Genomic DNA, 16,877 nt, shown 5'->3' on the forward strand with positions numbered 1-16,877 from the left:
TAGGTATGCATGACGAATGATCAAGGGACTAAGATGAAGATTTTAGAAGAAGCGCATAATACCCCATACTCAGTTCACCCAGGGTCGACGAAGATGACTCACGACCTTAAGGCGTTGTATTGGTGGCCGAGAATGAAGAAGGATAGAGCAGAGTCTGTGTCTAATTGTTTAGTATGCCAGCAAGTGAAAGCAGAACATCAGCGGCCTGATGGCTTATTTTAACCGCTTAGTATTCCAGAATGGAAATGGGATGACATATCTATGGATTTCATGACGGGATTGCCACGAACAAATAAGCAGCACAACTCAGCTTGGGTAGTAGTAGATAGACTAACCAAGTCAGCTCATTTCCTGCCTATTAAGACTACGTATACAACATATCAGTATGCAGACATTTATGTTCAAGAAATAGTAACACTGCATGGAATCCCTAAGACCATAGTGTCCGATAGAGGATTGGTGTTTACATCGAGATTTTGGGGAAGCTTGCAGCAAGCTATGGTTACCAAGTTAAGTCTTAGTATGACATTTCATCCTCAAACCAATGGTCATTCCGAAAGTACCATACAGATTTTAGAAGATATGTTGCACGCTTGTGTACTTGATTTATGAGGATCATAGAATAAGTATTTGCCACTGATAGAATTCTCCTACAACAATAGCTATCAGTCAACAATCGGGATGGCACCCTACGAGCTGCTTTATGGAAGAAGGTGTCGATCGCCTTTACATTGGGACGAGGTAGGAGAAAGGAAACTTCTTGGACCCGAAGCAGATAGAGAAGCTCGGGATGTAGTAGCGCTGATTAGGAAGCATATGCTCGCTGCTCAGAGCCGTCAGAAAAGTTATGCGGATGCCAAGAAGCATGATGTGGAATTCAAAGTTGGAGATCAAGTCTTCTTAAAGATATCTCCTATGAAAGGTGTGAAACGATACTGGAAGAAAGGCAAGCTTAGTCCCCGGTTTATAGGTCCTTTTGAGATATTGGGCAAAGTAGGAGCAGTTGCATATAGATTTTCCCTACCACCAGCTTTAGCAGATATCCACAATGTGTTCCACATCTCGATGCTACGTAGATATGTGTCAAACCCATCTCACATCCTCAAGTATGATACGATAGCACTTCGGAAAGACTTGAATTATGAGGAACGATCGGTTAGAATCCTAGATAGAGGGATGAAGGAATTACGGTCCAAGAGTATTCCGATAATCAAGGTCCTATGGAGTAATAGTTCTGAACGGGAGGTAACGTGGGAGTTGGAGGAGGACATGTTAGCCCGTTATTCAGAATTGTTTGGTAAGTAAATTTTAGGGACAAAATTCTTTTAAGTACGAGAGAATTGTAGTGTCCTAGAATAATTATTTTGCTAGCTAGATAGTAGTAGTAGTTAGTATTAGTTAGTAGTATGTTAGTTATCGTGGATTTTGGTTCAAGTCGGGACTTAATTGGAAACTCATAGCAACCGTTATGGATTTTATAAGTTTAACATATAGTTTAAGAATATTAATTATAACATAAGGTTTGATTAATATTGCTGCTCCTAGATATATTATTTATTATAACCTAAGGTTTAGATAAAGCCAATAAGAGCATGACACTTGTCATGCTCCTGATTAATTATAACATAAGTATTTTCATGAATAATTTTAATAAAAGAAAGATCTAGAAGCTCTAGAACCTTCCGGCAACTGTTAGGATCGTATTATGACTCAGACAAAGCTATTTATCCAATTCAAATTATGTTGAAAAAGTGCAAATACGTGTTTAATATATCTACGTATGCCGATATATCACAGCTTAGGGGCTGATATATCGCCTAATGGAAGATGTATACAGAAAACACGTCGACTTTGCACGAGCGATCGAACGAACCTCGGGAATGCTGGGGGAGGCAATATATCACCTAGGGTGGGCGATATATCGGCTCCATGGGTATAGTTTTGAAAGTTTGACTTTTTGAATTTTAAAAATAGCCTTAACCACTTAGACCTGCCTTTGAACGATTTTGAACGAGTTCTGGGCGTCAGTTGAACGAAAATTCAAATCCTTTTCATTTTATAATCATTTATTTATTCAAATTAAAAGGAGTTAGTTTCACTTCTTGAACTCTATAAATAGGACCTAGTACTCAGCCATTTTTTTCATTCTTCAAGCATTTGATCAGAGCCTCCAAGGTGTTAGTGTTACTATAGAGAGAGACACTTGGGTTTTTGGGTTAAAGCTTTAACATTCTAAGATTTTATGAACACTTGGGAAGTGAGAAATAGTGTGATTTCGGTATTGAGGTTTAGACCAATCCATAAGGTCTTTCAAGGTATTCCTATTCCTTATGTCCAGTTCTTTATAATTTTTTAGTTTTCTTTAAGTTTCTTTTATTCAAATCCTAACTCTTATTATTAATTCTTGATTAGGAATTTATGTTCTTGAAACTTAAGGTCTTTCTTGGTAAGTTTCTTCTTGATGGTTTAGTTCCCATATTCATCTTTATTCTTAATGATTCTCACCCTTTTTCTACTATTGGTTTATAAGAGTTTCTAAATTATGTTCTTGTTCCCAAATATCCCGGCTTTTGGTAAGGAAAATAGGATAGACTTTATGTGCTTTTATGTTATGTTCTATTTATGTTATGTTATGTTAAGCTTATGTTATGATATGTATATGTATAGTATTATTTATAGTCCTTAGGCATATGACTTGTCTAGCTAGCAATCTCCAATAATTTATGGGCATATGACTTGCTTAGATAGCAAGCCCCACAAAATTTATGGGCATATGACTTGCTTAGTTAACAAGCCCCAAGAAGTATGATGGCCATTATAGTCCTATATGATATATGTTTCATTAGTCATATGTTTATAGTATCTGCTTATAGCCTTATGTTTATGATCTATGATTGTTAGTAGATTTTTCCTTGTTGGGCATTAGGCTCACTCTTTTATTTTTAGTGTGATGCAGGAAAATAGATATGGAGGTGGAAGGATGCTTGGTAGCTTGGCTTGTGTGTTAAGGATGAATGGACTGAGTGGACTGCATGTCGATCTTTTCAATTTTGTTTCTTTTGAAATTCCGCATTTAGTTTTTGAACAATTAGTTTAAAGTTATGTTTATGTTTTACAAACAATGGGTACCCATGCCATATTACATTTTAAATTTATAATTTTATGTTATTGATACAATATTTATTTTGGAGTTTTAATAAAGTTATGATTATTTCTTATGACTCCTTCAAAAGTAGTACTTAAGTCTAGTAGTTTTTAATGGTCCAAGGTCATAGAAATAGTTTGGTCATTACAAGGGAGCAACTAGCCCCTGCAGTCTGTCTTCCAGCAGGTACTCCACGAGGACTATGAAATCCTCCTTGCCTTTGTAAAGACTGGAGTTGAAGTATTTGACTACCTTCCTGTGATTTTCCAGGTCTCCTCCCTCGAAGTATTCGAGAAAGACCACTAAGTGAGGTGCCCTGACCGAGGGATGGTTAGACACCCCAGATGGGATTTCTTTTCCCTTATGAGAAGGCCCTTCATCTTAAGGGGGGAGGCCTCGAGGTCAATGACCTCCTCTATAACCGTTGGCCCCGGAGGAGTGGCCAACAGGGCATCTCCCGGGACTGTGGGAGCCACAGGGGAGGACTGGCCATCGGGGCTAAAGGAATGAGTGTCGGGATACCTCTAGGTGTCTATTTGAGAGGGCTTTTTCACCCTCTATTGTTTCTACCTGACCATGTCGAACAATCCCATGTTTTTTGCGCAAAGAAACAGGAAAGATTACTCTTCGGAAGAAAATAAAGGAAGCTATATATACAAATAAACATGCGTGCAAGGCACAAAGTAAATTTCCTTGGGAGCCCCACCATAATAAGGCTCCTCTAAGTGGAGAATGGAATGGAAAAACTCACGAACGAGTCAGCCCATATCCTGTGTTGTGTTGGTGTCATATTGACAAAACCATATCGCGTGCATGGATGTCACCTCATCTAGACGCATGAGCCCTTGGGGTTGTTTCCTCCTCTTCAGATGGCATTGAAAAATGTTGATAAGATCTTGGTAGTCCGGGTCCTCCTCGTCGATCTAAAGATGCTTCAAAACTTGCCCGTACTCGAGGAGTGATGGTGATAATAAGGAGTGGTCGTGGCTAATTCCCTCCCCTACGTGATGGGCGTAGTTAACAACTATTCTGGATTTACCTTGTGGCATGGAGATTTCTTCGATCCCAACCTCGAGCTTGGCTACAAGCTCCTCGTCTTCTTTCGCATCTATGGCAGCTTGGATAGTGAGTACGCTCTCCATATGCTCCTCGTGGAGACAATGTTCATACTCGTATTGGGGCTTCGCCTCAATGTAATGCGTGTGGATCCTCGCCTCATTAAGTGATTTCTTTGAATCACAAAAGCCAATGAGAGTCATGGCGCTAATCCTTTGACCCTTCCGAAGCAGGTCGTACAGTCGAAGATTGGCCTCGGTGACGAAAAGACCGAGGTTCATATCTTCCTTGGGTAGTGCATTCAATTTATTAAACCTTTCATTATAGGCATCAAGGAAAGGAGTACGGTGAAAAGGACCTGAAAAGAAAATGGTTGAGACTAAGGAACAACTACAGGCGGAGGACTAATAAGTTGAATAACTCGAGAGGTGAAACTTACCAACCCTGTTGAAGTCCAGGAAGAGTCGATTTGGTCCGCGTAGGGATGTCACTTTCCAAGAAGAAGTGGTCCTTGTAGTCCCTCATGTGGTTCTCGCACGCGGCCTTGTTCTTCATCCCGAGGTGCGTATGGTTCATCAGTGTGTAGTATTTGTCTCGATCTTCCGTCCTCGGACACGGTCGAAAGCTTTAGATATAACATATCTCAATTGGACAAGGAACAGGCCAATTCTACCTCTTGTACAAAACATATATCTCGTCCAACACCTGATATCCATTAAGAGATAGCTGGAATGGAGCTATGCCGACGAGCTTCAACAATACGACATAGCACCGATGCAGTGGCAATGCTGCACTATCTTGGAGATGAGACACACTCCAAGCTCTGAGGCCATGGACACTTTTATGTGCCCTCTTGTCCTCCCGAGACAAGCACACCAATATCGCAATGTCAACCCCATGGTGGGTTACAATCCTGTCCAGAGCTCCTCTGTGTCTGAGCTTGTTGAGGATCACCTCTGCCTCGAGCCCATGGCGGCGACGTGTGTTTTGTCTTACAATATAAGGTTGGAGTTTGCCTCTTCCTCCAAGATTCTTTGTCAGAGAGGCCTTGTCACCGTTGAGGGATTATCTTTCCTCACTACGAGTGCCCAACTGCTCTCCGGCTGTTTCCTTTTCTCGGGGAGTCTTCCTACCTCTTGAGCCATATCCAATTTCTCGGCGTCGAATGCGTAGAATGACTGCTCATGTAATTGTTGAAGCTCCTCGGACATCTGAAATAAGAAACCAAGTAGTTAGTATCATAAACCAAAGAAAGATATGCCAAAGACGAGAACCCTTAAGACTACTGCTCAGGATGTTGAGAAGGATAACTTCTACGGGGCTGGGATGTCTTCGGGACCAAATGATGGTCACCAGAGAAGACCACTGAAAATTAAGGATATCACCAGAATCTAGTAATTTTCCAAATTCTGGTCAGATGTCCAGAAATGTGAAAGTCACATGCAGAGCTTGGGGGACCATTTAGATCATTTCTACCGTCAAAATGTGCCCAAAAAGACCTAAAAGATGTCAAAATGACCTCTAGGGTGCCAGTAATTCAATATCCTAAACATGAAACTTAAATCCTTAATAGATTTCAAAAGTAAACACGAAACCAGACAGAAGATAGAAATAAAATTTACTCGAGATGAAGCACTGGTAAGTGCTAAACCGAGTCCTGACTCTGAAAAACTGCTTGCTGCCTAACCAAAAGTACAATGATTCTCGCCAACCGTCTAGAGCATTGAGATCTCATAAAATGGGGGAATTTTGGGAAGTAGAGAGGTGAAGAAGAAGAAGAAAGAGTTTGAATGTTCTGGGATTTTCAATTTCAAATGCTAAAAATGATTTCTAAGAGGCGATTGTCGGGGCTTTATACTCGAACAACTTGGGGGGGGGGGGGGGGGGAAGCAGCTCCACCCTGACTGTTGATTACCTATGACATAGGCACTCGAGAATGATCCAATGGTCAGAGTCCAAAAGGCGTGGATCGTGATCATTAACATGGGGAAAGGATGCCTCGGATATGGAGTGAAAGGACACCTAGGATACAAATTAGATGTTTTGGGTAGTGGAGTGGACTCTTCATTGATGGCACTTATTGATGGGCCCAGCAATGGGGAGTCGACAGGTGTCACTACCTTTACCAGGAGCGATGCCATGAAGAGCCCAAGTGTCTCCTCCAGAAGACCTTTCAAAATTACTCCTCTCAGTCTAAGTGACCACTATTCGAGGACAAGTAAAGAATTGGGGGGAAAATGTTGTCCCTTTTTTCACCAGAGGACATGTGGCATTCATTATAGGAGCAATTAGGCTCCTCAAGCGCTAGTGAGGTTTTGTACTTTGGTTTGGCAAGACGTGGATGTCTCCAAGTTAGGCCATGCCCTGAGATCTGTCTACAACACGCATATGTCTCCAAGTAAGATCCTGCCCCGAGAACAATTTAGATGGTCCTTGCTCTCTTCATTCACCAATTCTGCAGGTCTAAGATTATTGTCCTTGGGCCCAGAGTATCTGCTAGGTGTCAGTTGTCGTAGCTGTGGCCCACTAGAGGATCATCTGACAACTTTTGGCAAGCCTCGATTAGTGGGGTCGATTTCATACCCTCGACAATCAACATTTCCCACAACGCCTCTTGACATGGGTGAACATGCGCCGTATCCTGACATTACTCCTCAACTCCAATTCCAGCATCCTCTTCCTCTTCATCATTGTCAACATCATTATCATTACGACGCGAACTTTTTTTTCTTCGCATAGTTGGTGGAGGTGTGAGTGATGGGGTGGAAAGTTTAAAACCTTGGCGATAGTGATTGGAGCCATTTCTTTGCGGATAATGTCCCTATCAAGAGCCTGCACATCCCAAGTCTCACATAAATCCGTTATCAAGGATCCATGACCTAAACCTCCCATAGTAGTTAACCGAAAAAATATCACAAATGCTCATACGAATCACTCGGTCAATATCAATCGAGAAACCTTTCAAAATGGCATAAACCAACAAGATATGATCTTTGCAAATATCTGAGAAACAGGTGGAAGGCAACAATCGAGCACTCACAAAATACGTCCAAGCACGAGCTACTGGGTTTAACTGATATCTCCACATGTGCTTGGCCACACCTTGTGAAAAAGTTAAACGAGCACCCGACATGCCTATTGTTTCAGCAATTTCAACAAAATGAACCTCATTAAAATGGACAAACTGATCATACTCATCATAAATTGCACGTAGAGATGGCAACCCATACAAGGCATTTATGGTTTGTATGTGACAAGGGACTCCCTTGCCTCTACCAAAAACATCTTGTTGTGCACCTTGTTCCGGGAAATTAGCGTGAAATTCATAGACTAAGTAAGAGTTAGCCTTAGTCATTTTCTTACCCACAAAATCTTGCCATTTTCTCTGCTCAAATTTATGTCCTAATGCTTTCATAAGTGGGGTTGTTCACATAGGGCTGGTCTTGGTATTCCATACCCCGCTCTAGAACCAAAGAGCGCTCACATAAACATTTATACAAATCAAATGCCTTTTTATTGACAAATTTGTGAGCATCAAATTAATTTTGTTGTGTAGGTTGCGGTTGAGGAGTATTTCTAGAGGATGAGGCTTTGGATGATTGGGGTTGGTTTCTTTTCAGACCCATGATAATAATCTTCTCTAAAACTCAACTTTTCTATCAAAAATATGGCAACACTTCCCCTTATTTTTTTCACTATCCCAATTTTTCAAAACAACACAAATTTCTCAAAAATCACTACACAATCACCACAAAGTCCCTGCCCCTCCCAATTAAGAAATTAACTCAAAATCAAAAGCTTGATTCTTAACAAAAATTTTTGAAGGCCACTTACTTGTACAGAAAAGTACTCCAAGTCTACAATGAGCCCACATTACCCCAAGAACCATCTTGAATGGAGAATTCCCTTCCAATTTCTACCTAGATTTGGATTGGGAGAAATAGGTGATGTTTGGGGAGATTTTAGGGGTAAAAGTTTGATGGGTGAAGATTCAAGGAAATTGAAATGGAGAATAGTTGATTAATTTGTGAGAGTGGAAGGTAGAAAATGTTGAAAATGGGGGTATGGGTTATATTGTATAGAGAGAATGGGAGAAAATGGTGAAAATTTTGGGGGCTTTTGGCCTTAAAAACCATATGTTGTTGAAGTTGCGATGCGACTTATGTCTCTGGGCGCCGCGACCCATGTTTTTTTTCTGGACAAAATTAACGCCAAGAGTCACGGCTCTCTTCCTCTGTGTCGTGGCCCATGTGATCTAGCCAAAAATCCAATGGCCTCTGGAAGTCCCCTAGCCGCGGTGCTTCATACCTGCGTCGCAGCTCAAAATGCTTCGAAAACAAAGGGGCCGCGGCTAAAAAAAAGGGCGTCGTGACTCAAAAAATGAGTGTCGCGGCTCGAAATCCCCACAGTAACTCTTTCCACGGCACACAATTTACAAGATTAATTCCAAAACAAAAAATTAAAATTGTTCAAAAATAAAACAAAAACAAAAAATAAATTCTAGTAAACCAATTAAATGATTGGGCTGCCTCCCAATATCGCTTTGTTTAACGTCATTAGTTGGACTTTTCCTTCACTTCAGACTGACTTCAACATGATGATAGACTTGGCTTGATCAACGTGACCACCCAAGTATGACTTCACTCGTTGACCATTTACCTTAAAAGTCTCATTATTTTTGTTCAGTAATTCCACCGCTCCATAAGGAAATACTCTTACTACAGTATAAGTTCTGGACCATCTTGACTTCATCTTTCCTGGGAATAGCTTCAACCTAGAATTGAACAATAACACTTGCTTCCCAGGTTGAAACTCCTTGCGAACAAGATTTTTATCATGCCAAGCTTTAGTATACTCTTTATAGATCTTAGCGTTCTCATAGGCCTCGTCACGAAACTCCTCCATCTCATTCAGCTCCAAGGACCTATATTGTCTTGCTGATGTGGCATCCATATTCAAATCCATCGTTACCCAGTATGCTCTATGTTCTGATTCCACATGTAGATGACAAGCTTTTCCAAAAACTAAGCGGTGGGGTGAAATGCCAATAAGTGTCTTGTATGCTGTCATGTATGCCCATAATGCATAATCTAGCTTCTTAGACCAGTCTCTTCTTAATCTGTTGTCTGTCTTCTCAAGGATACTTTTTATTTCTCTATTGGATAGTTCTGCTTGACCATTGGTTTGAGCATGGTATGCCGAAGCGATTCCATGACTAACACCATAACAAGCAAGCAAGGCATCCATCATCTTGTTACAAAAATGGTTGCCTTCGTCACGTATTAAAGCCCTAGGCATGCCAAAATGAGTGAATATATGCTTGTGCAAGAAATTAAATACCACCTTGTTGTCATTTGTAGGTGTTGCTGCTTCCACCCATTTAAATACATAATCCCCCGCTAGCAGGATGTACTTGTCATTGTAAGATGATGGATAAGGACCCATAAAATCGATACCACATACATCAAATAATTCCACCTCAAGAATCCCATGTAAAGGCATCTCATCTCCTTAAAATACTGCCAACTCGTTGGCATCGATCACAAGCTTTCACAAAGTTATTTGCATCCTTCCACAACATAGGCCAATGGAAACCACACTATAATACCTTTGCAGCTGTCCTTGTTACTCTGAAATGACCACCACAATGGAAAGTATGACAATGAGTCAAAATCGACACCATCTCATCTTCAGGCACACAACTAAGAATAATGTGATATGCGCAATGCTTGTATAAGATGGGCTCTTCCCAATAATAATGCTTCACCTCATAATAGAATCTCTTGAGTTGCTGCCTTAATTTCTCTGGAGGTACAACTTTTGCTTCCAAAAAGTAGACATAATATGAATACCATGGTGTCACTAGATTTTCACTTACCCGAAATAGTTGCTCAAAGGGGAAATGATTATTTATTTGTACTTCTTTGGAATTTTGACTTTCCTCTATCTCAAGCCTGGACAAATGATTTGCTACAAGATTCTCTGGGCCTTTTTTATCCCGAATCTCCATGTCAAACTGTTGAAGTAATAATACCCATCTAATGAGACAGGGCTTGGCATCTTTCTTAGTCATCAAATACTTAATCACAGAATGGTCCGTATAGATAATCACCTTATTACCAATCAGGTATGGTCTGAACTTATCACATGCAAACACTATAGCGAGAAGTTATTATTTGGTAGTAGCATAATCTAGTTGAGCGTCGTTCAAAGTTTAGCATATTGTTTGAAATACCTTCTCAACTCTCTGCCCCAAAAATGCCCCCACTGCATAATCGCTTGCATCACACATTAATTTGAATGGTAAGTCCCTGTTTGTGTAACAACTATAGGTGTTGTAGTTAACTTTTCTTTAAGTATCTTAAAGGCATGTATACATTAATCATTAAAGTCAAACGAGACCCCGTTCATTAACAAGGTTGACAGAGGTTTTGACACCTTTGATAAATATTTTATGAATCTTCTCTAAAATCTAGCATGCCAATTAAAACTTCTAACTCCTTTCATAGATACTGGAGGTGGTAAATTCTCTATAGTAGAGATTTTTGCTCAATCCACTTCGATACCCTTACTAAAGATCTTGTGTCCTAGTACAATCCCCTCATTCACCATGAAATGGCACTTCTCACAATTCAGAACCAGATTAGATTCCTCACACCTGTGCAACACTGCCTCTAATTGCTTCAAACATTCATAAAACGAGGGCCCAAACACTGAAAATTCATCCATAAAAATCTCGATACTTTTCTCCACCATGCCAGAGAATATTTCCATCATACACTGTTGGAAGGTAGCAGGGGCATTGCAGATCCCAAATGGCATTCTCCTGAAAGCAAATGTGCCATATGGACATGTAAAAATAATCTTCTCTTGGTCCTCTGGTGCAATAGAAATCTGATGGTACCCTGAATAACCATCCAGAAAGCAGTAGTAGCTATGGCCCGCTAGCCTATCAAGCATCTGATCCAGAAAATGCAAAGGAAAATGACCCTTCCTTGTTGCCTTATTCATCTTGCATATTCTCCATCATGTCATAGTTCTAGTCGGGATAAGCTCATTATTGTCATTCTTCACCATAGTCATACCACCCTTCTTTGGCACCACTTGCATTGGGCTCAACCATGCACTATCAGAAATTAGATAAACCACACCCTTTTCTAACCATTTGAGAATCTATTTCCTTACCACCTCCTTCATAGTTGGGTTAAATATCCTTTGGGCTTCAATAGTTGACTTGCTATCTTCTTCCATAAGAATTATAAGCATCACTATTGAAGGACTTATCCCTCTAATGTCTGCTAATGTCCACAAAATAGCCAGTTTATGAGCCCTCAAAACTCTCAACAATTTTTTCATCTCCACACTAGAAAGACACGAGGACACAATCATTGGCAAGGTTTCATTCTCACCCAAATAAGCATAACAACGGTGGTCTAGCAATGGCTTTAACTCTAACACCTGTGGCTTTTCAATAGAAGGCAATGGTCTTTCAGGCCCTTGTCCCAACTCTTCATATTTCTTTCGATAGTATGGCTCATAAGAATTTACCCACTTGACATAATCCATGACCTCAGCATCATCAGAATCATCCTCCTCAAGCTGAGTCAAAACCACCTCAAGAGCATCGTTTCTCACATTCGTTTCAGAAACCGTCTCTTCTATCACATCAATAGAGTAACAACTGTCACTTTCTCTAGGATACGTCATTGCCTTGAACACATTAAAAACCACTTCTTGACCCTGAACTCAGAGCCTCAACTCACCTTTCTGAACATCAATAAGCGCTTGCCCCATGGCCAAGAATGGTCTTCCAAGAATAATTGGGACATCAGTATCCTCTTCCATGTCTAGAACAATGAAGTCTGCTAGAAAAATGAACCTATCTACCTTCACTAACACATCTTCATTAATAGCCCTTGGATGCTTCACTGACTGATCTGCTAACTGTAGAGTCACTATTGTAGGCCTTGCTTCACCCAAACCAAGCCGACAAAAAATAGGTAAGGGCATCAGGTTTATACTCGCCCCTAAATCACATAGAGCATGTTTGTACTCTAAGCTTTTGGGGAAGTTTTCTTTGCAAAATGGCACTGCACTCTTCAGTTAAAGCCACAGTTTAATAATCCTCCATCTTTCTGTTCTTCATCAAAATCTACTTCATGAATTTCACATAATTGGGCATCTATTCTAATGCTTCAGCGAAGGGAATGTTGATATGCAACTTTTTAAAGACCTCCAAAATCTTGGAAAACTTTTATCAAGAGAATTTTTCCAAAGCCTTCGAGGGTATGGAATCTTGACATGTGTTTCAACCTTCACTGGTGTGTTCTTGCCAATAACAGGTTGGTCTTCAGTAACCCCCTGTTCAACCTTTTCAGTTTTTTCCCCCACATCTTCATTCAAATCAACTGACTGTTGTAACCTAGGCTGATCAACTTGCTTCCCACTTCTCAAAGTTATTGCCTGACAGTGCTCCTTACGATTCATCATAGTATTTCTAGGCAAGTTCCCATGAGGCCTATAATTCAACATGTTTGCTAACAGACCCAGTTGTGTTTCCAGATTCTGAATAGAGGACCTAGTTTCTGTCATGAACTGAGTTTGGGTATTTGTAAGAGTCAACAATGCAACTTGCAATTCATTTGGCTTATCTTTAGGCGTTGGTGGTCTGAACTGTTGAGAAGTTGATTCTTGAGGCATAGATTTTTGTTGTTGCATGTTTTGACGCATATATAATGGCATATTCTGTTGATACTGACCCTGAAGTTGTGGGTGTTTCCTCTGATTATTTCTCCAAGAGAATTTAGGATGATTCCTCCACCTAGGATTAAAATAGTCGGAGAAGGGTTATTATACTGCCTCTTAAAGTTCCCCACCGCTTGAACCTCAGCTTGGTCCATAGGAACATTGTTCTGAGGGTCAATTGTAGTGCATTGATCAAAAGGATGAGGACCCCCTCAAATTTCACACCCAATGTGCATTTGAATAACATTGGCTGATATAGTGGTTTGCTACAACTACTTAGTTAATAAAGCTACTTGAGCAGTAAAAGTAGTGATAGCATCAAGCTCATGAACCCCAAACCCTTTTCTGTTATTGGTGGCTCTCTCTTCCAACTACTGGTGATTATTCATCGCTGTATCCTCTAGCAACTCATGTGCTTTAGTATCACTCTTGCTCGTAAATGCCCCACCAACTGTAGCATAAATAATCGTACATGTAGTACCACACAACCCATTGTAAAAATTATGGACTAACATCCACTTCTCAATCCCATAGTGGGGACATTGCCTTTGCAGCTCCTTTAATCTTTCCCATGCATCGTAAAGAAATTCCCCACCTAGCTGATAAAAATTATTAATTTCACCCCTCAACTTCGCAGCCTTGGATGGGGGAAGGAACTTGGGCAGGAACTTTTGAGCTAAATCTTGCCAAATAGTGATAGAATTGGACTGAAGAGAGTTCAACCAGCTCTTAGCTTGATCCCGCAGTCAAAATGGGAATAGCCTCAACCTGATTGCATCATCACTGACCCCACTATATTTGAATGTTTCACATAGCTCTAGAAAATTTGTTATGTGCATATGAGGATCTTCTGTGGGGAGTCCACCAAACTGAACTGTGAACTGGACCATTTAAAAATTGCTGGCTTTATTTCAAAATTGTTTGCAGCAACCACCGGTGGTCTAATACACGAATGTACTCCTGTAACAGTAAGGAGTACATAATCTCTGAGTGTTCATGCATTTTGGCTCTGAGCGACATAGCACCTACATTAACATTAGGTTCATCATCTCTAACATCACCCATACTGATTTATTCCCTTTTCTTTCTTTGGTTCTGCTTACAAGTTTTATCTATCTCAAGATTTATATGAACTAACCTGTCAGCTCTCCTTCTACTGCGCATATAACAATAGTACCTAAAATGGAGATCACAAAATGCACACAAACTGAACTGGAAAGTTGATCAAGTAACAAACCAAATTAGAAATATAATTAACTATTTTGATATTGATAATATTTCAGTCCCCAATAATGGTGCCAAAAACTTGTTGCGAAATATAAGCTACGCAAGTATACGTAATCACAATTTGTTATAAATCCCGGTAAGAATGAGTATCGTCCCACGAAGACTAATTTATCAATTACCAAATAATTAATTTCTAGTTTCTATTTGGCTAACGAATTTTAATTTGTAAAGTTTAAAATGAAGAAAGCATAAACAAATGTAAATTGAAAAAAAAAACAAACAAAAAGAACACGAGTTTAACACTAGAAATAAAGAAACAAAAGAGCATTAATTCAATAAATAGTGAATTAGGGAATTTAATCTCCTCTTCTATCCACTCTACTATTTTATTAATGCTTGATTTCACAATCACTCTTCTTATTAAGACAACAACTTTACAAAAGCATTTTATATTCAGATTAAGATATATAAAATTCGACCTAGATATGAATTTTCTATATTTCTATGATAAACTCACATATAAGAAGCATTAAGATCAAAAACTTAAAAACTACATAAATTATATTGATACTCTCGCTCAATATTTAAATTTATGTCCAATCAATTGTAGCATGTTTAAATCTCACCTTTCAGATTTTGACTCAAACTCATATGGATTATGTAAAAGATGGCCAATCATTCACATATAATAAACACAAATTGAAATGATCTTAAAGAAGAAGAAAGAAATATAAACTTTGCATTAAATCATAGTAAAGTTTCAAGAGATTCAATTAAAAACCCTAAAAATAAAATTAGTTCATCAACATGGCAAAGAAATCCATAATACTAGAGTTTCACATAAATAAAATTAAAGAAAAAGAACTGTAGATTCAATCTCTGAAATTGCTCCCAAAATATTCTCTTTGCCTCCTCTGATAAAAAACCAGCCTCTTGCCTCCTTCCTTGTTTTCTATCCCCCATTCTCTTTTTCCAAAACGTTTTCTGAAAACTCTTTCACCCTAACTTTTCCTGTGAAAAGTCACAGTTGCTCTTATTTTCAAAACGCGTACGAACACAAGCGTCGTGACTTAGCTTTCATTTGCCACGACCCTAGCACGAGAGCCCCAATCGAGGAGCCTCTGACTTCAATGGCGTTGTGGCCCAACATTATTGTGCCGCGACTCAAAAGGATACCGTCGTGGCTCAAAATCCAGAGGTATAAAAAAATTTCTGAATAAGCCAGCGCCACGACCCACCTTCAAGAGTCACGACTCAAAATTGCCCCTTTGAAAAAAAAACATTTTAAGCTTCCTTGCGACCCTCGATCTCTTCTAAAGTGCCCCAACACGACCAAATACCATTTAACGCAAGAAATATGTCATTTATCTTCTAAGTATCCCTTAGTTACACCACATCCACACCAACCCTTTCGTAATAACTAAAACCTAAAATCACAAAAAGCACAAGCATAATTCTGCACAAAAACAACCTAAAAGATTAAAAACACACACCTAAAACCTACTCTAAAATAGTACTAAAATAGACTTATCAAGCAGCCTCCTCCCGGGGAGATGGAGGTCCAAGAGGTTCAAGAGGAACGAGAGTCCAACGAATTGTACCCCATGGTTGAGAAGAATGGGTTGTTGAGGCCATGAAGGAGGCTAAGAAGATCATCCTAGACGCCTCCAATCCTGATAGAAAGACTAAAGTAGGGACTAACCTTAAGGTGGAGGTCTGAGATGCTTTGGTAAGCTTTCTCTTTAAGAACCAGAATGTCTTTGCCTGGTCCTACTCTGACATGATGGACATTGAGCATGATATCATATGACACGCCTTGAACATTGATCCAAATGTTTCCCGGTGCAATAAAAGTGGAAGACAATTAATTCAACTAGAGCAGAGGCCTTAAAGGCAGAAGTCGACAAACTTCTCACCAACAGTTTCATTCGAGAAGCCCAATACCTGAAGTGGTTGTCAAACCCGATCCTGGTGCCTAAGCTAAATGGCACCTGGAGAACATGTATAGACTTCTTCAATCTTAACAAGGCTTGCCCAAATGATTGATTTATGTTGCCCAAGATTGATTAGATGGTCGACGCTACATCCGGGTATGAGCTTTTTTCCTTCATGGATGCATACTCGGGGTACAGCCAAATATCCATGCATGTCGCAAAGCAAGAACACAACAACTTCAAAATAAACAAAGGTGTCTGCTGGTACAAGGTGATGCCCTTTGGCCTCAAGAATGTTGGTGCCCACATGGAGAACATGCTGGTGAAGTCGAGAAGATCCCCCGACCACGTGAAAGATCTGGCAGGAGTATTATCAGTTCTTTGCAAGTTTGGGATGAAATTGAATCCCCATAAATGTACTTTTGGTGTAGCCTCTGGGAAGTTCCTGGGATTCGTTGTTAGCGCCCGAGGAAAAGAGCCTAACCCCAAGAAGATAAAGTCTTTGATAGATATTCCATCCCCCAGAAAGCACAAGGATGTGCGGAGCTTAATTGTTGTTTCGTCTCAAAGGCGACCGATAAGTGTGTTCCTTTCTTCAACACCCTCTGGGAGGTCAAAGATTCGAATTGACAGATGAGTGAGAATAGGCATTCCATCAATTAAAGGATCACATGGCCAATCCCCCAATTTTTTTGAAGCCCATAGACGGGGAATCTGTCCTCCTCTATATGGCTATCTCTGAGAACACCATTAGTGTTGCCTTGGTCCGC

The 16,877-nt window shown here is 40.0% G+C and overlaps 1 protein-coding gene and 1 non-coding gene across 2 annotated transcripts; one reads left to right on the plus strand and one right to left on the minus strand.

The window, feature by feature from the left end:
• Positions 1-8,779: 8,779 nt before the first annotated feature.
• Positions 8,780-9,703, minus strand: LOC133832320 (uncharacterized). Its single transcript, XM_062262681.1, has one exon. The coding sequence runs from the start codon at positions 9,701-9,703 to the stop codon at positions 8,780-8,782; it is 924 nt and encodes a 307-aa protein (XP_062118665.1).
• Positions 9,704-13,471: 3,768 nt separating this feature from the next.
• Positions 13,472-13,578, plus strand: LOC133833237 (small nucleolar RNA R71). Its single transcript, XR_009892631.1, has one exon. It is a non-coding gene; the product is annotated as a small nucleolar RNA R71 (small nucleolar RNA).
• Positions 13,579-16,877: the final 3,299 nt, after the last annotated feature.

This window comes from Humulus lupulus, chromosome 4 (assembly GCF_963169125.1).
Source record: "Humulus lupulus chromosome 4, drHumLupu1.1, whole genome shotgun sequence".
NCBI lineage: Eukaryota > Viridiplantae > Streptophyta > Magnoliopsida > Rosales > Cannabaceae > Humulus > Humulus lupulus.